General features: G+C 39.3%; 2 protein-coding genes across 2 annotated transcripts in view; one reads left to right on the forward strand and one right to left on the reverse strand.

The window, feature by feature from the left end:
* LOC308671467 (uncharacterized protein) overlaps positions 1-23,098 on the reverse strand; it is a 292,505-nt gene that overhangs the window by 269,006 nt on the left and 401 nt on the right. Inside the window, exon 1 of the mRNA XM_081333673.1 lies at positions 22,254-23,098. This exon is cut by the window's right edge and continues 401 nt beyond it. Coding sequence (XP_081189799.1) covers positions 22,308-23,098 — 791 coding nt within the window. The 3' untranslated portion in view covers positions 22,254-22,307. The remainder of the gene's footprint in view (positions 1-22,253) is intronic.
* The window catches only part of KIRREL3 (kirre like nephrin family adhesion molecule 3), a gene marked incomplete at its 3' end in the record, with an annotated part of 598,284 nt that overhangs the window by 20,835 nt on the left and 554,351 nt on the right, over positions 1-23,098 (forward strand). The gene's annotated exons all lie outside the window — the stretch shown is intronic.

Genomic DNA, 23,098 nt, shown 5'->3' on the forward strand with positions numbered 1-23,098 from the left:
ATAAAAGGGCCAGGTTTGAAGACCCCTGGACTACGACAATTGTCTCTTGCATGACAACAGCCAATGTTCTAATTCTCATCCAGTGTGACTGAAGGACTTTAAAAAATAATTATTATTGAGATTTATGCATTTAACCTTAAACTTGTCCTCTGGCCTGATTTATATCTTTGTCTTAGCCCCAGCTTTGTTTGAGGAGTGTGAATATCTCAGTGAATATCTCAGATGGAACATTTACAGATTTTACTAAAACTATAATATATAAAGTCACAGTTTGCTTAATGTGCTACAATTGTCTGAAATAGTGTAATATGCAAAATCACAAACCGTGACTTTTAAACTACAGTGGGCAATGCACTGCATAGAGCAGGGGTAGGCAACCTTGGCTCTTTTATGACTCGTGGACTTCAACTCCCAGAATTCCTGAGCCTGCCATGCTGGCTCAGGAATTCTGGGAGTTGAAGTCCACGAGTCATAAAAGAGCCAAGGTTGCCTACCCCTGGCATAGAGCTTTACAGCTGGATCCATTCAGAACAGTGTTCCTCAACCCTGGCTACTTGAAGATGTATGGTCTTCAGAAACTTTAGCGGTTGCTCAAAGTTACAATGGTGTTGGAAAAAGTGACTTACAGGCATGCCTCACACGTAATGAGTGTCACAGCATCCCTGCAGTCATGGTGATCAAAATTTGGGGTATTTGTTGTCTTCCCAGACAGCTTCCAACAAGCAGAATCAATGGGGAAAGCCGGATTTGCTTAACAACTGCAGCAAAAAGGTCATAAATTAGGACATGACTCAATAACCATCTGGCTCAGCAATGGAAGTTCTGGTCTTGATTGTAAGTCCTAAGTTAAGGACTACCTACCTTCAAGTGGCCAAGGTTGAGAAACACTGATTATTGTTTGGGGGGGGTGGGTACGGGGGGGGGGGTTAGATTCAGCCTTCCACTTGAAAAAGGTTGCATAAAAAGTCCATGATCAGATGATGATTTCAAAGCTTGAGAAATCCTGTTTTAGAAGAGCCTGGCTCTCTGCCTGCATAAATTAGCTTCATGCTTTCTCTTCTGACTCTTTTAAGTTATTACTTGAAGATCGGATTCCTCTGTAATGAAGGGACGCCTACAGAGATAAGAAACACCTGGTTCAGAATTAAGAAATGACACAGTTAAATCTCTTAATGGCTTGGAGGAGAGAAAGGTTTTTTTTCTGAGAACAAAGACCCAGCAATCCCAAACTGGGGAAGTATGTTAAGCATGGAGAGGGTGAACTTTTCATCATTTGTGTTTTGGTAGATGCTGAAGAGCCATCTGTGTGGGAAGCTTTGGCCCTGGGCAGAGGTTGTAGCCGGTGGCCTTAATTATCCCACTGGTGATTCTGCGGCAAAATCTTGTTTAACAGGATGTTAGTAGGCATGGTTTCTATCTGACATCATAACATTGCAAGCTTGGGGCTGGCTACATCCCTGGATGCCTATTCTTGGTTTTAACAACCAATTTTGCAAAGGAGCATAGAAACAGCCTCAAAGAAGAGATGTAGCAACTGTTAGAACAAAATCAACTTAGCCTGGAAAGAGGAGGCGATGAGGAAGAAGCTCAAGATATGCCCTGCCTCTTGGTTATAAGAGGGGAGATACTCTGTCTCACTCTTAAGATTCCTGTGCTTGTAGTTGGGTTACAAGTTTTAATGAGAATACAGAAAATAAACACAAACTATACAGAAGGACCTGAACAACAACCAGGAGAGTGTGAGTTCTAGTTCCACCTTAGGCACGAAAGTCACCTGGGTGACATTGGGCCATTCGCTAGGAGAGTGTGAGTTCTAGTTCCACCTTAAGGCACGAAAGTCACCTGGGTGACATTGGGCCAATCGCTAGGAGAGTGTGAGTTCTAGTTCCACCTTAGGCAGGAAAGTCACCTGGGTGGTTTGGGGCCAGTCACTCTGTCTCAGCCCAATCCACCTCACAGGGTTGTTGTTGAGCAAATAGAAGGAGGAGGAAGGAGAATTATGTATGTATGTTCAGTGCCTTGAGTTCCTTATAAAGTAATAAAGGCAGTAGAAAAATCAATATCCATGTGCTTTATTGGCACAAACACAGAGGTTGTTTCTAAGTACCACTTAGTTTGTGGCGCTTTTGTTTTCTGGGCTTCTTTTGCAAATTTCTAGGCTAGCGTAAAGCCTTGGTATTCCCTATTGCTTCTGACTTCGGGGAGTTTTTCCTGCAATTACTGACTAGGTGGCAGAGAAACAATGATGACTTAATTCCCAGCTGTCCCATGCATTGCAGTGCTACAGCAAAAAGAGAAATCTGGAGCTGCTTTTCCCATCCTTTCCAGGTAATTCAATGTAATCCAAGCTTGCAAGGTACGTGGAGGTTTTCCGATGCCTGCTTGTCAAATCTCCCTGCCCGTTGACTTCTCCAATGCAGCACTGCAGCTAAACTCATTATGAGGAGCTCGCTCTCTCTGCTATTCAGCTGCTTCAGAAATCCAGTGGGAACCATGTGGGGCTTGTCATGTCATGGGCCCTTCAGAAAGACAGCAAGTCTACAGCTAATACTCATATGAGAAAATAGGAAATGTTTGTCATTTATGATGGAAAGAGGAAGGGTTGCCATATAACTGGAATGATGGTAGGAGATGGGCCTTCTGTACTTTAACCGTAATTTAGCTGAAGTAATATAAATGCAAATACCCAATTTTTGTATTCTCACATGAATTAAAGTACACTGGGCTTGGACCTAAATAAGATGCCGATGGTGGTGATACTCATGACTGAGAAATTAATGTGGTGTATTATTTGAAGTGTACTCATTTGGCAACGTATTCTGTTTTTGATAAATGTAGCAAACTAGGTTTCATATGGACAGATTGACCAATGTCTTGTTAATTTGACAAAAGAGCAATGGCAATGGTTAGTCATAGAAACAAAGCTTGTATGCTAAAAAAAAAACCTTGTTGGAGACATAGAAGGACCGCTGAGCTTTGGATAAGAGACAGTTGTATCTTCCTGTGGTAGCCAAGTCAGTGAGGTTCAGCAGCCAAACATGTAAGCACATTCATCGTCTTAAGCATAATCATTTATTTCTCTGTAGGAATTAAGGGAGAGATCAGAGACACTTAAGCATGGAAACTTATCGTGTGGTTTCCATTAGCAAGAATCCTATAAACTGTACAACAGGCATGCTTTTATCCTGATCATCACTTCTTTCTAGGTCCTGTTTCTTGATGAAACCAGATTTATCGCCATTCTTTCCACTTTAGTTTTTTTCAATCTAAAAAGGTCCAGAATTCTGGGGTACCATGGGTGGGGCAGGAATCAAGTATGAGGACATCTAGCAGGGGTTAGCTTGGATATCAACCTGTGGCTACCTAAACTTTGTATGTGATTTATATTACTGAAAACGTACAATGGCTGTTATTGTTTTTTTTTTCCCTGGGCTTTTGAATGCTATTCCAAAACCAGTGGGTTAGTTCTCAATTAAACTGACATTTGGTTTGGTTTATACTTAAGTTTAAATAAAATTAAACTGAGTTAATGATGACCCCCTTATCAGAAATTTAATAGTTTCACTACCCTGTTACATTAAACATAACCATTTTGTGACTGTTTGGGGATTCCATTCAAGGCTTTGTAAATCTTTGCAGAAGATTATGGTTAAATGTTGGCACTAATCATATAGGCAGATTTGGCAAATCATGAGTATGGATTAGCTAAAACATTTTGGCCTTATTAGCTTATTGGCAAGCACTTTAGTTTTTAAATGGTCAAATCAAGCTTTACCTTCTTTTGAAATACAATTTTAACACTGCCTACATTTATCAATAAATCAGTTTTGCCCTTCTTGGATCCCTCACTCCTTGCTTTTACTTTTGAATCTAGAAGCACATCTTCTGGATTGGCTATAATGCCAAGTGAAATATTGTATAATGGTATGCTGGTTAAGCATTTTCACTTATTCTTGGGAGAATCCACATGTGTAGGAATTAAAGGTTTGCACTCAAGTCAGCATCAGTACGAATCGCCTTTTCTAGTTTGCTCACTTCTGCCCTTATTTATTACCAATTTTTATTTCCGGTGTAGCTGCAATGGCATTTGGAGATAGTTATGCAGCCTTTCTTCTCCTCTTTCAGGTAATTCACATGTCCAGGATAAAATATAATTGTCTTGTCATCTCAAAGAACCGAGGCAGACAAATCACGATTTATCCCGCTTTTGCTACCTTGTGGGGAAACTCTCTCGAAGCCTGAAACTTCATCTCTCCTGTCTCAAAACCATGAGGCCACGTTGCTGTCCTCTTATTTCTTTGGATAAATGCAAATATAGAGCAGTTTTGCATAACACCGTTTCTACTCTGTTGGCTCTCCTGTGTATTGAGGTTAGCTGAGCAATCATCTGAACATCTGTTCTGTGATTGGCAGAACAGGTAAGGAAGAACACAAACCGATTAGTGCTCTTGTATAAGCCAGCAAATAGGAAGATGCAAAAATTTGTCATCTTGTTTTCTTTGCAAACTACCAGAGCTTCCCTTGTACGGTATTCATTCCGTACGGAAAGAAGGGAACTAAATTGCTACTTCACCGCTCTTCCATGTTTGTATTTATCTAGCTGCTTTGCTGAAAAACAAACAAACAAAAAAACAAGACAGAACGTTTCCTCTGCATCAATTCCTGAAGAAAGCAGGATTGCAAACGATAGCACAGACCATACTTTTGCAGTCAGGAGCTTTCCCCAATAGCTGCAACGATGATCACAGTTTGCAACCCAGGATCTCCGTAACGTTTCATGCATGCAGGGGATAACAGCTTGCCTAAGCCCAGAGGCTGGAGGTCAGAAGAGACAAGCATGTGGCATTTGCTGTTTGTTCAAGCGGGCAAAATCAAGCCCAACAGATTTTTTGCAGATTCTTTAGGTAAGGTAAAGGTTCCCCCACACATGCGTGCTAGTCGTTTCCGACTCTAGGGGCCGGTGCTCATCTCCGTTTCAAAGCCGAAGAGCCAGCGTTTGTCTGAGGACGTCTCCGTGGTCATGTGGCTGGCATGACTGGACGCCAAAGGCACACCAAACGCTGTTACCTTCCCACCGTAGTGGTCCCTATTTTTATATTTGCATTTTTTTATGTGCTTTCGAACTGCTAGGTTGGCAGAAGCTGGGACGAGTAACAGGCGCTCACTCTGTTACGCGGCACTCGGGATTCGACCTGCCAAACTGCCGGTCTTCTGATCGACAAGCTCAGCATCCTAACCCACTGAGCCACCGCGTCCCTTTTAGATTCTTTAGAACTAGGTAGAAATGGACTAGAGGGATTAAGATTAAGCTTGCTGATAAATTTGTCTATGAAATTGACTAAAGACCCCACCACCACCACCACCCCCAGCAGAAAGCAGGAAAGTAGCTGAGGCAAGGTAGTTCTAATAAAAGGAAGGAAAAGTTTCCCCCCCTTAAAAAAAGGAATGGAATAAGGAGCACACATCATTAGTTCGACAATCGTGCAAATGTTTAAGACACTAAAACACAACAAAATGGAGGAAAAGATTGCTACCCTAAAAAGGAACAGGAGAAGAAGCACAGGACATTGGTGCAATAATTGTGCCAATGTTTAAGTGGCTGAAACAGTGAAATATTTCATTCTTTCGGATCTTTTTTATCTTTTTATTTTAAAAACAGTTTGAGTCTCACTGTCGTAAATGAAGGTGCTTCTCTAAAGATGAGGTACCTTGGTGTAAAGGGCTACCTTCTCCTCTGGAAATGTGTTTATTTAGTCTATTTATATAGCTGCCCATCTCACATTTGGGTGGTAGTGTCTTTGGGGAGGCTCAGAGAAGTTCAGACATGGAGGAAGATCTTGAAAATGGGAGAGGTTTTTATGAACGGATTTATTTTTTCAGGTCCTCCCTAGCTCAAGCAGTCCAATGGAGCTCTAAAAAGCATAAAATGATCTAAGTGCAGATAGATAAACAAGAGGCAATGGCAGGATGGGGTGGTGATGGTTGTTAGGCATATGGTGTTAGCCTACAATGTTGGGTTGAAAATATATTAACCATAATGCTATGTCTTTAAGAAGTTAATTGGCCAATGGGTGTGTAAGTGTTCTCATGGCCATAAGAGGAAGCTAGGAACGTAGCTTCTCTCTCTCTCTGAATTCACTGATCTCTACTGTTACTGTTTTTGCTCTGCTGTTGGTTTACTACTGTTGTAACCTAAACTGTGTATTGACCTCTGGACCGGTAAGAAGACTTTGTAGCTTGGACTGTTGCTATTGTGTATTACTTGGACTGTTTATTTTTGACTGTGCATTTTTGTTTTTACACCACCTCAAAGTAAAATACTTTTTGCTTTTAGAACTCAGTGTATTTCTGTGTGTGACTTTTACTGCTCTCAGTGCCCTTCCTTGTCTGTGCAAACTCTTTGGTAGCACAAGGAGACCTCTGCACAAATAAATTCCATAACACTGGTTATGGGCCCAGGCCTGTACTGAGAGTTAGTACACACAGTATTCCTAGCTGAGTTTGTATTTGGTGTAAAATGGCACAGGAACTGATGTCAGGCATCTCCTGGATAACCCGGTTGGATGGGACAAACTATGTTTCCTGGTCCACAAAATGCTGCTTGCTTTTGCGCAAGGAAGGACTATGGGCTGTTGTAAATAACCCACCAGATACTACTGCTTGGGATCCAGATGACGAAGAGGATGCAAAGAAGTTAGACAACTTTAAACGTAGCAATGAGAAAGCTCTTTGCATTATTGGACTAACACTGAATGACCAGCAGCTTGTCCATATTCGTGGTGAGGAGTCTGCTGCTAGGTGTTGGGGCGTTTTGCGAAGGCTTTATGTTCGTGACAGTGTGGGTGCACATATACACCTTACACGTAAGCTGTTTAGGACTCGTCTGCAGAAGAATGGAGATATGCTGACCCATTTAAATTACATGAAGGCAACTTTTCAAGAGCTTCATGAAAAGGAGCTGATTTTTTCAGAGTTGCATCAGGTCTACATTATTCTGTCATCTTTGGATGAGAGTTATGATGGGTATGTTTCTTCTTTGGAAGTCCTGACCAGAGAGGAACTGACATTGACTAACATTACTGGGAGACTGCTGGAAGAGTCCAGAAGGAGGCGTGACAGAGACCAGCTGAGAGAGACACAGCCACGAGAGGAGCAGCCATTTACCACTGCTTACAATGTCAAGAAATGTTATTCTTGTGGGGCTACAGGGCATATAGCCAAATTCTGTAGAAAGGGTAAAAAACAGAATGTGAATAGCAGTGGGAAGGCTAAGAAGGGCATTGGTTTGGCTATTTCTGGTGAATCAACATCCAGAAATAATGAATTGTGGGTTGTTGATAGTGGGGCTTCACAATGCATTACTAAAGTGAAAGAGAGGTTTGTTAATATGAAAAACAGCAACCAATATGTTTCACTGGCCAATGGTTGGAGGATGAAGGCCTCTGGTGAAGGTAATTCCTATTGTCCATGCATTGATGAACAGTTACCTATGTTATATATACCTAAACTAAGATTCAACTTGTTATCTGTAAGGGAATTGGTTAAAGTTGGGTTTGTGGTAACATTCAGAGGGGAGCAATGCACTATTGAGAGGAATGGAACCTGTGTAACTGCAAATTTGAAAAATGGTTTATTCGTTCTCACAAGTAACCAGGTTAGTACAGTTAAAGCTAACTCGATATGTGAGAACAAGAAGCCACATGATGAGTGTATACATTTATTGCATAGGCGGTTAGGGCATGTAAACTTTAACTCACTACGTAAAACAGTGGAATTAGTAGAGGGAGTTAAACTGAAGCCATGTAGTAAGTATTTGAATTGCAATGCCTGTAATCAGGAAAAGAGTAAGGCAACTCCTGCACACAGGATAAACAGCTTCAAAAGAACTGTTCCTTTGGAAGTTGTGTTTGCTGAGTTAATTGGACCCATGAAACCAAGTTTAGGAGGGTCATGCTATATGTTAAGTATATTGGACCACTACTCTAGATATGGTTTTTGTTATCTGCTTAAGTCAAAGGCAGACACTTTCGAACAATTTGTAAACTGGCTGAAGTTCGTGGAGAGAAAAACAAAGAGAAAGGTTCAGTGCATAATTACTGATAATGGTACTGAATTTACAAATAAGTGTTTTGTTGATATGCTACAATCAGCTGGCATTGAGCATAAACGTTCAGCCCCATATAGGCCTCAACATAATGCTTTTGTTGAGAGACGTGGGCAAACGTTACAAGCCATGATTAGAACCATGTTAAGAGATTCAGGCTTAACAGATAGACTGTGGGGGGAAGCAGCAAAATGTGCAAACCATGTTCTGAATATAGTTGTTAATACTTCTACTGGTAAAATACCATATACAATATGGCATGGTAGAAGACCAAACCTTGATTACCTGCACACGTTTGGCACCCCAGCTTGGGTCCACATTCCTGCACAACTCAGGAGTAAAGGCCAACATAGGGCTAGGCAATTATACTTCGTAGGTTATGAAGCTAATCACAGATCCTATCGTTTCTGGGAACGAGGCACAACTAATGTATATAACAGTGCTAGTGCAAAATTCCTTGAGCACGTTGGTTGGGATAGGTTAGAGCAAGTAACTGTTAATACTGATCCTCTAGTGTTTGAGGACTCCTCTGATAACGTAACTAGTAATGATAATACATCTCCTGTAAATATAAAAGATGAAGAAGAGATAGGGGAGATAATAAATGAATCAGAGGAAGGAAAGGAGTCAGAAATTCAAAGCCCTGTAATTCCTTGGCGTTCAACGCGTATCAGACATCCACCTGATCGCTATGAAGCTAGTATAGTATGTCAAGTTAATGTAGAGCCATCTAACTATGATGAGATCAGGATGTATCCTGAAAAGGAATAGGCATCATGGAAAGCTGCGATAAAGATGGCTAATAATGCTGCAGTAAGAACAAGATCTAAACATACTGATCTTCGTTATTTAAATGTCAGACAATGTGTCAAAGATAAATTAATACAGTTAGAGTATTGTCCATCTGATGTAAATATTGCAGACCATTTTACGAAGGTACAAAGTGCTGTGAAACACAATGCTAATTGTGAAAGAATGTGCATAAGATTGTAAGAGTTATATATTATTCTACCCAAAGGGGAGAATGTTAGGCATATGGTGTTAGCCTACAATGTTGGGTTGAAAATATATTAACCATAATGCTATGTCTTTAAGAAGTTAATTGGCCAATGGGTGTGTAAGTGTTCTCATGGCCATAAGAGGAAGCTAGGAACGTAGCTTCTCTCTCTCTCTGAATTCACTGATCTCTACTGTTACTGTTTTTGCTCTGCTGTTGGTTTACTACTGTTGTAACCTAAACTGTGTATTGACCTCTGGACCGGTAAGAAGACTTTGTAGCTTGGACTGTTGCTATTGTGTATTACTTGGACTGTTTATTTTTGACTGTGCATTTTTGTTTTTACACCACCTCAAAGTAAAATACTTTTTGCTTTTAGAACTCAGTGTATTTCTGTGTGTGACTTTTACTGCTCTCAGTGCCCTTCCTTGTCTGTGCAAACTCTTTGGTAGCACAAGGAGACCTCTGCACAAATAAATTCCATAACAATGGTCATGGAGTCCATACAGAGCTCTGAAAATCAATCTGTCTCATCTCATCTTCAGATCTTCTGATCCTAAGACATAGAAGACCTTGTGAGCAAACTTATGCTTGAAAACAAATTGGAAGCTAAACTTCCAATCATTGTGCAAAAGTCTGCCCCCAATTTCTTCATGCAAAAGAAGAATGCTTCTACTTCATTCTCAGCATATGACTGAATTTCTTTTGAGGGTGTGGCTTCCTTCCTTCTTGAAAGACAGAGAAAACAAATGTGCAGTCATTCTTGTTAGAAATCTTTCCATGCATTTTGTGGATGGTTACCCACTGCTTCATTACTTGGAAAATTGAAGCAGTTCCCGGTTAATGTCTTGACTTTGGAATTGGTTGAGGTATGAGAAGCCAGGAAGGATGAAGGTTGCTGACATGGCCCAATTTGTTGTTATAATCATGGAACGGAGACAATACATGACCAAATGAATTGTCAAGTGCCAGGGAAGTCAGAAGATCTGGCAATTCAAATGGATAGATTTATTGCAAGCTTAAGTTTTCTACAAGAATCTGAACTACTAATTGCCAAAGCAAATTGTTGGTAGATAAGAGTCAAAGGAATTCAGGGCGGACTGGATTTAGATCTCTTGTGGGTGCAAAGGGACTCATGACTGATGATGCATTGACCCCCTCCCTTGGGCTCAGCCTGGTCATCTCCTACATGAATATGGTAAAAGGACTATCCTTATAGAGATTTTCATTTTGGAGACAAGAAAGAACAAAGCAACAAAAATGCCCCTTCCATCCTTGTATCCATATATATTTTTTAAATTCCCTTCTGTTCCCCTGCCCCACTTTTACTGAACACTGCTTTGGCCCTGCCGTATACCGAGCTTAGTATGAATTTGAAAATGCCACTGGCTTCAATCACAGTCCACCCAAAATGGCAAACTACTTTTTGTGATGCTGATGAGATCGAAGGGGGCATTTTTAAAGTCATAGGTCTTGATGCTTCAGGAGAGAATATTAAGTGGAAAGCCAGATGAGCATTTTTTTCTACCTTTTGGAACTTAATGAGACCCAAGTTGGGAGTCAATTGTCATACAGGATGGAAAAGATTGCTGGTTTGTATTTAAATAAAGCATGAACATTTCTTCAATAATGACACTCCTTCCAATAATATGAGAAAAGGATGTGACATCTCTCTCTAGTCTAATGCTCTGCAAGTACTACCTACTGCAGCTAATTAGCACATGGTTCACAACACCGATTGTCAATATGTGATTCCAAGAGGAACTTTATCTGAACAGGAAGATGTGATGCTGGGTCATATTTCCTGGCTTTATCACCTTGTCATCCAATTTGTATTTCTCTCACTTTTTGTAAAGACCACTTCTGGAGTAAAGAACTATAAATATGGGATTATTACAGATTTCTAAATTGTGTGCAGAGCCAACATATTTAAATCAGGTTTCTTGCCCTTAATTTTGACTGTATTTTCACACTGAGCTAAGTCATAATACGATGTGTCTGGGTGGAGATCACAACTTGGATGAATATGGGTGAGCCTAGATGTTGTGGTTGATTGAATAAGTTATGGTTTAAGTAAATGTGCAAATGAATGTGAAAGACACATGAATTAGGGATGAAGGCAGGAAGCAGAACTCCTGCTCGTATGCAGTCTATTAATTTGAGAAGTTGCTGCTTCAGCCTAACTTTATGGCGTGAGGTTGCAATCATGATGTCAGTTGATCCATTGATCCATCTAGTTCAGTGGCTCTTAAACTGGGGATAATTTGGACATATCCTGGGGTTAATGGAGCATCTTGTAATTACTTGTTTGGCTGTTGAGGATCCAGTTTGGTGCTGCTAAATACTTGTTTAAATAAGATTAAAGGTAAAGGTTTCTCCTATCCAGTCATGTCCAACTCTAGATGGTGATACTCATCTCCGTTTCTTAGCCAAAGGAGCCAGTGTTGTCCAAAGATATTTCCATGGTCATATGACCAGCATGACTATACACCAAGGCACATGGAATGGTGTTACCTTCCCACTGAAGTGTTACTTGTTTATCTACTTGCATTTGCATGCTTTCAAACTGCTAGGTGGGCAGGAGCTGAGGCAAGGAACGAGAGCTCACCCCATCATGCAGCGGTTAGGTTTCGAACCCAGACTGTTGGCTTTCCAGCTGACAAGCTCAGCATCTTTAACCACTGAGCCTTATGTCCCTTATTTAAATAAGGTTATTTGTAAAACTATGTTATTTAGCTCACTGCAGTGTTGGATACTAGTTTGGTTCATAGGCAATCTTTGTGCCGAAGCTTAGAAAGCCAAAAGCAGTTTTTGGTTCTGATTGTAAGCAAACTTCTTCAGCTAGTCAAAAACACTAGCTATTACATGTGTTAAAACTCTTAATTCTATAGAATAAGGAAAAACTTCAGCTCCAAAGCACAATCTGCCTAATGCTTTGAAAGTCAACAAACACAGCTGTATTATTCTCTGATCTAATGCAGGCAAAGAAGGAATTATGTAAAGAGAGACTAGGTATTGATTTGAATACATTTTATGAGTGTTTTGCTAAGAAATCATGTTTTTTTCCCCACTGTGCTGCACAGCTGATAATTAAATCTGAAATTTTCAGTTTCTTCCTGAGTTCCCTACGTCCCAGATTGATAACTGAAAGTACACATTATTTACTTAAAAGAAACAAATGCATTTTGGTACAGCAGAAATTTTGGAAATACCGTAATATTTGGCACATGAAAAATACCCAGAATAGCTCTTAACAGTCTTCTAGCTGTCTTGCAGAGATAGGCAATATTTTGGGCTTGGTGGATATCTGGATATCTCTGGCATTATCTACCTTGGCATTTGGTATATTATAGAAGGAGGCTAATTCTTTAAAAGCCCTGCTTATGCAGAGGAGTTGTCATCTTGGCGTTGTTATCTTGGTGTGGCAGTTCACAAGCCGAAGCCTGGAAAAGCTTTCTCAAAGATCCCAGTTCCTAGAGCAGTGATGTAAACAGAGAAATTTATTCCACAAAAACCCCTAATAATACATTCTTATGCTAATGAAGGCTGAGCTTGCAAACGTTTGCCAGGTAATAAATCTGGCCTAATATATGTGGTAGAAAAATCCAAGGGAAGCAGATGCAACAAATCAGAATAATACAGCTGGAAGAGACCTTGGAGGTCTTCTAGTCCAAACACCTGCTCAAACAGGAGACCGTGTACTACTTCAGACAAATGGTTGTCCAGTCTCTTCTTAAAGACCTCCAGTGATGGAATACCTACAACTTCTGTAGGCAAGCCGTTCCACTGGTTAATTGTTATAACTGTTAGGAGATTTCTCCTTGGTTCAAAGGTTGGATTTCTCCTTGACTAGTTTCCATCCATTGCTTCTTTAGGTGCCTACAGATGCTTTGGAGAAAAGGTTAATACCTACAGTATTTTTTGTGGCAGCAGATATTGGAACTCTGTTGTCATGCCACCCCATAGTCCTTCTTTTCATTAAACTAGGCATACCCAATTCCTGCAATCGTTCTTCATATGTTTTTGTCTCCAGTCCCCTAATCATCTTTGTTGTTCTTCTCTGCACTCTTTCTAGAGTCTCGACATTTTTTTTTTATATTGTGGTGACCAAAACTGGATGCAACATTCCAAGTTTCTGACTAAGTATGTCAGATATTATATTCTCACAAAGGAGTGGTAGGAAACCTGGTTTGATCCAGATATTTTGGATTCCAGCTCTCTCCATTACTTGCCATTGATCATTTTGATTGAAGCTGATTTGAAGTCTGAAACATCGGGGGAGGTAGATTGTCTACCTCAAATCATAAAGCTGTTGAGTTGGGTTTCATAAAATAGAAAGTGAGCACTGATGGAAGAGAATAATTGTAGTTCAGGATTGAACTGTGGGATCCTTGGTGGTCTCTGAGCTTGGTTGTTTTCTTGCAGATAAATGAAACATCTGCAAGAAAACAACCAAGCTCAGAGAGTGCCAAGGACCCCACATAGAAAGCAAGTGTCAATCCACCCATAGTTTACCTATCTTATCTTCTAAAGCTAAAAGCTTATCAGAAATACAGCTATGGGCTTGAGAAAGAGATAAAATATCAGCAATAAGATGGTTTAGCAAGGTATGATAATACAAAAGAGTGCCCATATATTAAAAATAGTATTGGCTAGATAGACTCAGAAATTGATTATTTTTGCTCCCCATTGAGATTTATTAGGGCTATCACTCAATATTCCCAACTCTGGATAAAAACAATGATGTTCTAGTTGGCAAAAATAAAAACAAAACAATCAATACTTCCTTCAAATCCGAGTTTTCTTTGGTGAAAACTTTCTCATGGCCCCCTCACTGCTTTACCTATAAATCCTTGCCAGTGAGAAAACCCATGGTTTTAGAATTCCCTAGGACAGTGTTTCTCAACCTCAGCAACTTTACGATTATGTGGACCTCAATTCCTGACTGATACTTTTTTGACCCTCAAATATAGAATATACTATCATTATGAACTTCAGTGTATTTATTACAATATTTCTATATTTGTTTTCCATGGTCCATGTTGTTTGGGTTTACAAACTAAGAAAAGTTGGTTAGATGGAAATTTTCCATGGAATATCAAGGTCTTAGGCATGCCTAGGAAGCTGCAAACAACAACTACCACCACATCATTTCAGATGACTGTCAAGGTTCTGACTGATGATCCCAACATAGATAGCACAGCTGAGCTATTCCAATCTCTAATGCAAAGCTTTATTGAGCACAGCATATTGGCACTGATGAATAGAAAACCAGCTCTGGTTAAAATGGCGCCAAAACAGTATATTAAATGTATAGAACCTCCCTTCTCCTCTGACAGTGCAGGTCACATTCCCCAATTAAGATAATTGTCATGAGTTCCCAGTCAAGAGTTCTCCAATGACCTTGGTTCCCACACTAGAACCCTTACATCTGCAAAAGGACATTCCAATTATCCCTCCTCCCCCCTGGGCTTGTAGGCAAGCCAACAAAACAGAAATGGCTTGAAGCAGAATACATTTTCTTTGAAGCTTGACAGGGACAACTTCTATGTTTGTGCCAATGAACTACATGGACATGTGCAGGAAGTCATTAGGAATCCAGTAGGACTTGAAGGAGACTGGGTTTATTGATAGACTTGATTCTGAACATCAGCAAACTTTCTTTCTTTATATAAAATAAGCAATTTCATCTTGGATACAGCAAAGATTAGATTTTTTTCTTTTCTTTTTTTGCCTTTATATTCTGTTACGCTCAAGTAGCTTAACTAACTTACGTAATATTTTAGAGAGTCTTTGTTCCATGGCAATTAAAGACCCTCAACCTTGTTTGGCTTCAGTAGTAGAACTGCATTATATGCGTTCAGAGTTCCTTGGGCCAAATATAACACAACCTCATTTAACAAGCAACTTCAAAGGTTTTTTCTTGTATGGTAGGAGTATTTGTGTACGCGTGTTTTGTGTAAAGTGGGGGTCCATCAATAGAGATACAGAGAAATCAATAAATAGTACAATAATATACAAACAAATATATGAACTCAAGCTAAAACAAATTTAGAGGAGGGGGCAGGGCCATTTTGTTTTCCCTACAGACTTTCAATAATTTAGTTACAGCTTTCTCCTTTCTCTCAGTTGACTTAATTTGCCATTGATAACATAATCAGGTGGTTAAATTTGGCTACAGAGTATTGTGAAATTTCATTAACTACCTGGACTCCAGTTGGTTCGGGTCACTTGTGGCTAATTCAGGAAGAAATAAGAAGCAGCAAATGGGGAAGGAGAAAAGCGGCAAAGCAGCAGTAGGTAGACAACACAATGAAATCAAACAGAATTAGAAACGTGTGTCTAACAATCAGCTGGAGATTCTTATATTCAATTAGAAAGTCAAATTATAAATTAGGCTAGCTTTGGTTCTGATTCCTACATTAATTACTTTGTTTTGCTATGATCAACTGAAAGCATCTACTTATAGTGTACCTAGTACAGGTACGTATAAGGAAGCCTTCCCAAATTTCTTTAACACTGTAATATCCAAGATTCCACACCTTTGATTCAGGTGGCACTGAGATCACAGGTAAAACCTCAAGTAACCACAATGACTCTCAGAGAGTGTTAAGTCCAGCTGACTACAATCTTTCTATTCGCCTCCCCCAACTAAGCTCAACTGTCAATAACTGTCCATCCAATACAACTGATAAAGCTCCCAGGATAGGAAGAGAGGCATCTTTTTTTTTTCTTCCTAAAAAAATAAATAAAAATCAGTTCAGTTGCCTTTTCAAAAATGAAAAACTGCTTTTGATATAACTATGACCTGGATGACTGAGAATATTATTGTTACATCCAACCTGACTGTGGAATGTTGTATTATACTATAAACATACCTGGAAGACTCTTTAAGTTGTGGAAGGTTGATCTAAAAGCAGACTGAGCTGATCTCAATCCACATATTTGCAAATTATAAGAATTATGATCTAAATGTTTGATAATATGGACATTTGCTTGGGAATTATTGCCTTGTTGCTATTCAGTCATGGGAGTTTTACGTCCTTTCTCTGATCATTCGTCTTGTGCTACATCTTTAAGAATCTGCACTGCAGAAAGGATAATCCAAGCAATGTTTCTTCATTGCATTTGGACATTGTACTAGGAAAAAATAAGGACTGTTGATTAAGCCAGAGAATGCAGTGGCCACCTGTGGTTCTTCCGAAACCTTTGTGGAGGCCCAGAAAGATTCCATCTGTTCTTTTGACATATGCTGGTATTTTTCCTCTCCATATTCCTTGGAAAGCTTTCATTGGCAGTAACTTCAGAATGCTCACAGCTGTCATTCATGCTCTAAGTATGGGCTCACCGATCTGCAAAAGATGTTATGTGCATTAAGGGAACCTTTGTAGTCTTCTAGTGGATGAGATTAATTGGAATTTGAGCCTTAAAATCACTATTAATCCTACATGACCCAATTACTTACACTGTAGGAAAGTCCAAGGTTAGCAATGGCTAAATTAGTTATGGCAGAGAGAAAGAGAGAGAGAGAGAGTTCAAATCACCATCAATAAGAACCAGTCCCTTACTCACTTTCTTGATCTTTCATTTATTATTGTTTTGGACCAACCTATTGTCAGGTGTAAAGCAGTGTTGAAGACAGACATAAAACTACCTACTCGGTGCAAGACAATATGAGATTGCTGTCAAGAATCCTTTGCCTACACCCTGTTGTTTTCTCATTATCATCCAACTGTACTGATATTTTTTGTAGCACGCAGCTACTTTTATCAATGGCTCTCTCTTTGCTGTCCAGAAGCCTTATTTTTTCCCAGAATCAAATTAGCATATCTTCCTTTGCAATCATCTATAGAATGCACTTTTGAAATAACGTGAAGATGAGAGGCAAGACTGTTATCTTGAGCTTATGGCTTGGGACAAGCAGGAAATTATTCTCCACCAATAATTTCAGCAAAAAATAATTTAAAAAAAGGGTTGAGTCGCTACAATGATGTAGGGAGAGGACTCCCTTTGTGCATGTCGCTTGGATAAGACTCTCACAATTCTTAAGAAGCTCCATAAGTAATCTTAGTTTCTTGTCTATTTCTATGTTGGATAAGCTCTCATACTGGGAGGGCTGTAGATTCTGAAAGTGAGAAGAATATCTGATGAATTAATTTTGCTGAAAAAGCGCCAACTTAAACTTTTTGATAACTGGGGTTTTTTCCCTTCTCCCTTATTTTTTTGGGGGGGTGGGGGGTGGGGACAGTGATAACCGTTAAAGAGAAAAGGCTAAATCTTTATCCTTTGATCTGTGTGCTTCCTAAAGGCCTTGATTTCTGCCTCCCAGATATAGGCTTTTTTGGTTGGTTGGGATAAGCCCTCAACTACCAGCCTTCCTATCATGATCAATAAAACAATAACCAAAGAACAACCACATGACCAATATTTGTTTTTCGGGAAGCTGGGACACTGCGTAATATATGTTATTTGTCTGACCACTTGATGACTTTTGTTTAATGAGGTTTATTTCATTTTTTGATCAGAATTTTTGAATGCAATATAAGTATAAAAAGTAAAGGAAAAGCAAGAAAAAGAGAAGCTAGAAAAAATTTTAAGGGAAAAAATAAATAGAATTATGACTTCTTCCTATTCTTCCTCTTTCTCCTCTCTTTTTTAAACTCCCAAACACATAAACCATCAGTTTGGTCTTTTCTTCTATTCAACAAAAAGTTCATATAAAAGTTGATATAAGGATCAAAATTTGGAAGCTTGGGAACTGGTTCATATTTATGACAGTTGTAATGTCTTGGGGTCATGTGATCCCATGTTGCGGCTTTCTGACCAGCAAAGTCAGTGGGGAAGCCAGATTCACGTAACAATCAGGTTACTAACTTAACAACTGCAGCGATTCACTTAACAAATGTGGCAAGAAAAGTCATAAAATGGGGCAAAACTCACTTAACAAGTGTCTCACTTAGCAACATCAATTTTGGGCTCAATTGTGGTCATAAATTGAGGATTACCTCTATGGCATATCAAAAATCTGATTCGTTTTTTTAAAAAAAATGTAGAGTAGATGAGAGATTCAAGTCTGTTTACTTACTTGAGTAATGGCTTTGGTGGAAGAGACGTTACCCTAACCCTTTTCTTCTTGTGTCACCTTATTAAATTTATGAGTCTCATACGGGAGCAGTATAGATTCAGTGTTAGCAATATTCACAGCTGGCAGAAGGTCTCCTTCTTTTGGCCTCTTGGGCGGAAAGCAACTATGCATATTGCTTCTGCAAATATTTGTAAACATTTCTAGGTAATTTTGTGAAGAAGATGCTTTGAGTCTGACTTCTGGTGACATTTGATTTTGATATTTTTCTAGCTGACATTCTGGAGGAAAATGCAATGTGACTTTAAAAGGTGATAACCAGAATTTCAGCTGTGAAGCCAGAGGTTTCCTACTTTCTAATAAGGGACTATCGATTGTCCTTATTAAATGCCTCATGGTTTTGTACAAAGCAAGTGTAAATACTTTGCTTTGAAAATATATTAAATGCGATATATTAAGTAATACCGACCCAATATAATACAACGAAATAGCAGTAAATCCTGTATAGATCCACTCCATATAAAAAAATAAAAAAATAAAACTGAAGCCTCAGTAATATTTTTTTTTATTTTTTATTTATTTTAATTCCATTTATATCCCGCCCTTCTCCGAAGACTCAGGGCGGCTTACAAGCTTAGCAGTAGCATTCATTCTATGTATATGCCTGCTTATTAGGGCTTTCACACACACCCCAAGCGGCATTATTACAAAGTCAGCTTAATTGCCCCCAACAATCTGGGTCCTCATTTTACCTACCTCGGAAGGATGGAAGGCTGAGTCAACCTTGAGCCTGGTGGGACTCGAACCTGCACTAATTGCAGGCAGCTGGTGTTACTTAAGGAGGCATTAGCCCACTGCTCCACCAAGGCTCCACCAATAACACTTTGTACTTGGTACATGCGGTAAGAAAGGAGGATTGAATGATGTGGATCAAAGTAAATACACACAGTCCGCTTCAGGCATCTACGAAGCTCAGTTTTGATTTATAAAAGAAGTTAAGTATTTAATTGTCCATCTCCAGTGAGAGAAAGAGAGAGAAAGAGTTGCGAGCACCATATGTATGGCTACAGGCTCTAATCTGCACCACTAAAGTAACAACATCCTACAGATAAAACATAGTAATCAGTTACAGCGTTTCCCATGATGAGATTCTCTTCCTTGGGTGGCAGTTTGGAAGTTGGGAGCAAGAAGGAATCCATAATCAGGATGCCTGAAGAAGTGGGCCAAGGAAAAGAAATATAGAGGAAATAAAACTTTGGGTGGTTTTTTTTTTGAAAAAATTAAGAACGTATTATGGAACATAGAATAACAGAGTTGGAAGGGGCCTTGGAGGTCTTCTAGTCCAACCCCTTGCTTGAGTAGGAGACCCTATACCAGTTTCTTTTTAAAAGCCTCCAGTGATGGAGCACCCACAAATTCCACTGATTAATTGTTCTGACTGTCAGGAAATTTCTCCTTAGTTCTAAGTTGCTTCTCTCCTTGATTAGTTTCCATCCGTTGCTTCTTATCTTGCCTTCTGACGGTTTGGAAAATAGGTTGACCCCCTCTTCTCTATGGTAATCCCTCACATATTGGAACACCTCTATCATGTTTCCCCTAATTCTTCTTTTCACTAGACTAGACATACCCAATTCCTGCAACTGTTCATATGTTTAAGCCTCCAGCCCCTTAATCATTCTTCTTGGTTTTCTCTGTTCTCTTTTTTTATATTGTGGTGACCAAAACTGGATGTATTATTCCAAATGAGATCTTACTAAGGCTTTGTGAAGCGGTACTAGAACTTCATGTGATCTTGATTCTGTTCCTTTATTAATGCAGCTTAGGATTGCATTGGCTTTTTTGGCTGCTGTCACACACTCTTTTCACATTGAAGAGATTGTCCATTAGGGCTCCAAGTATTAAGTAGGTAAATATGTTGCTGAAGATATCGGGACATCAAAACAATTTATAACTAGTGGGTGGAGCCAGCCTGACAGAGATCCTGAAAAATGAGCAGATTAGTGACTGAAAAGACGAGTAGGTAGAGAACCAGCTTCCACTGTGTATGATTCAAAATAAAACCACACTGATTTATTTTTTGCTATCAGTTGTAAACACTCATATAACAGCGGCTCTTTAAGGAAAGTGTCTCATATCAACGTTCTTTAATACTCTTAAGTGAAAGGTTTTATCTCCCTCTCAACATTTGTCCCCTGTAATTAAAGGGTATTTCCCCTTAGAGTAAACATTCTGTATATGTGCTCTGCATCTAGCATCATCTTACACTGCCCCACCGTATGTCATTAAAATGCTTAGACAAGTGGAAAAGTCTGATGGAAATCAGGGTAGACAAGAGAGATTCCGACAAGTGGAGGTTTTGTCAGATGAAATGATTTTGACATTCTAAATGCTAACTTAAAGAGAAAGATACCACAGTAGGAAAAAAAAAGGATGAATGAGTAGGTAGACCTAAACTGACAGAAGAGTCGAGACGAATGTTGTGGGTGAACTACTGCACATTGCAAAACAGAGATGAGATGAAAATCACTCTCAGCAGCCAATAAAGCAAAATATACGAGGGATTTCTCAGTTACAAATGCTGGATTTTGACATCAAATCCTTTGCTGTGTTTTCCCAAACATCACATTTACTTTATCATTTGACTACTTTTTCCTGTCTCAGTTTTTACCCATTTGTGATCATGCAGAAATATTGTTTAAGCTACTCTTTCCCAGGCTTTAATATATGGGCTACAGACTGCTTCTATTGACTACAATCAGAGTTATATTTCACTTTTGCACTACATTTGAAGACAATCTTTTCCCCCCCTCCTCTTGCCATTCAGAGGAGTGGACATTTGATAATATCAAATAAATATATCAAACTCAACTGGATTAGACCAAGAGTCTATCAAGTCTAAAATTTTGCTTCTCAGAATTGATTGACCAAATCCTTTTTGGGAGCCTGCGAACAGAACACGATTTGCTTGATGGTTTGGAAAAAAAAAATATTCTGCTTTGGCTGGGTGCTCCACCTTGATACATGGAAGCACACTGTCCTCATTTATCACACTGAAATAGCTGTCTCTCCACTGCAACATTTGGAAGCAGTGAGATTCTTCTGTCCGTCAACATACTTCAAAGGGATGCTTTGGTTGATGCGTCTTTAAAGGGAAGCATCAACATTCTGAAGGCCCCTTAACTTTTTTTGTACATCACACATCCATCCAAGTATGAAAGGGTCAGTTTGTACACACAGAGACTCTTCAGCATTGGAGCATAGTTTAGTCTGGGATGCAAATTTCATACTGTGATTGGACATGGGTCTTATACAGTTGGTTCCTTCCAGTCAGTAAACATATTGTGAAATAATGGAGGTGAAAAACATTTTAACTGTTGGTACAATTCTTAGGTCATCATAGGGCTAGTTAATGCCAAGTTCCAGTTGAAACAAGGAAGTTATCAATGCTTACTAAATGAATTCCATGTTACAGATGTCATACCAATTTCTTTTTTTTTTTTTATTGAAAAGTTTTAAAATACAATTTTCCTTTGAAAAACCCCCCTTCCCCCTCCCTCCTCCCCTCCCTACCTCCCCCCTATCTCCCCCCCTCCCCCTCTCCCTCCTCCCTCCCCTGCCTCCCACCCCTCTACTTCCCCTCCTCCCCCCCTCCCCCCCCCCCGACTTCCCAGAGCAAAATACAAGGTATATATCTAAAAAGCAATCATAAACAATCATATACTAACAATTATAAACTCTAAAATCCATCACTCTCTAGCTTATATAGAGTAAACCAATCCTTAACAATACTAAATATGTATAAAGAACTAAAATAAAAGAAAACTAGCATCATTCCCATCTATGTTCTTCCACAATTCACTATTACCTAGACATATTCTCACTTACACATCACAAGCACCTATCCCTATTAACCTCTCTAGCCAAAATAGGCTATAATAGATAGTTCTTACACAAATTAACCCGCATTAACCCACAAAATTTTCTTCCTCTTCCTCTGTAGTAAATTGTCCATTAATTCCAAATTGAACATTCTGTTACCATAGATATCATCCCAAAACTCTTAAAAACACAGCTACCACTTGACTATAAGTATATTGTGGAAGTTCCATAGATTTCTACTGGTCTTATTTTTTAATCTTTTTTGAGCGTTTTAAGGCAGCACGCGTCACCCTCTGTTCTCTAGGATCATCCAAAAGAGTTGCAGCTTGATCTCCTCCTGTACCCTTCTCGTCTATCTGTCCATCTTCATCCTCTTGATGTTCTCCTTCTCCAGAGCCCTCTGCAGCTTCCAGAAGTGTTGATGGGGTTGCTTTTAAAACATTGTTGTAAAAATCATGCGCTTGCTTCACAGTACCCAAACAGTACCTTTTGCCATCATACATGAAGCTCAACCCAGCTGGGATCTCCCATCTGAACCTTATATCTCTTTGCTTGAGCTCTTGCACAAGAAATATAAAGTCCTTCCTTCTCTTTAAAATCTTTGGAGGAATTTCTTTTAGAACCAAAACTTCTTGACCAGCAATCACAACTTTAGTATCATAGGCAGCTTGTATAACTTCATCTCTAATTTCCCTTTTTACAAAATAAACCACCACATCTCTAGGCAACTTTCTCTGCTTAGCAATCCAGGAATTCACACGAAACACTTTGTCCATGCCTTGTTTTATTTCAGATGCTGGATGGTTCAATACCCCCTCAAAAGCCTCAGAAACCAGCTGCTTTAAATCTTCCTTAATATTCTCTTTTAGGCCTCTAATTCTAACAGCAAACTGCATCTGGTAAAATTGAGCCAAACTCTGTTCGCTATCCATTTTGTCTTTTAAATCTTCAATTTCCAATACTTTTGCTTCTAATATAGCATTCTTTTGAGTCAAGTCTTCCACTTGATCATCCAGCACCTCCACACATTTAGCTA

This window comes from Vipera berus (assembly GCF_964194415.1).
Source record: "Vipera berus genome assembly, chromosome: 8".
NCBI classification, from domain to species: Eukaryota; Metazoa; Chordata; class Lepidosauria; order Squamata; family Viperidae; genus Vipera; species Vipera berus.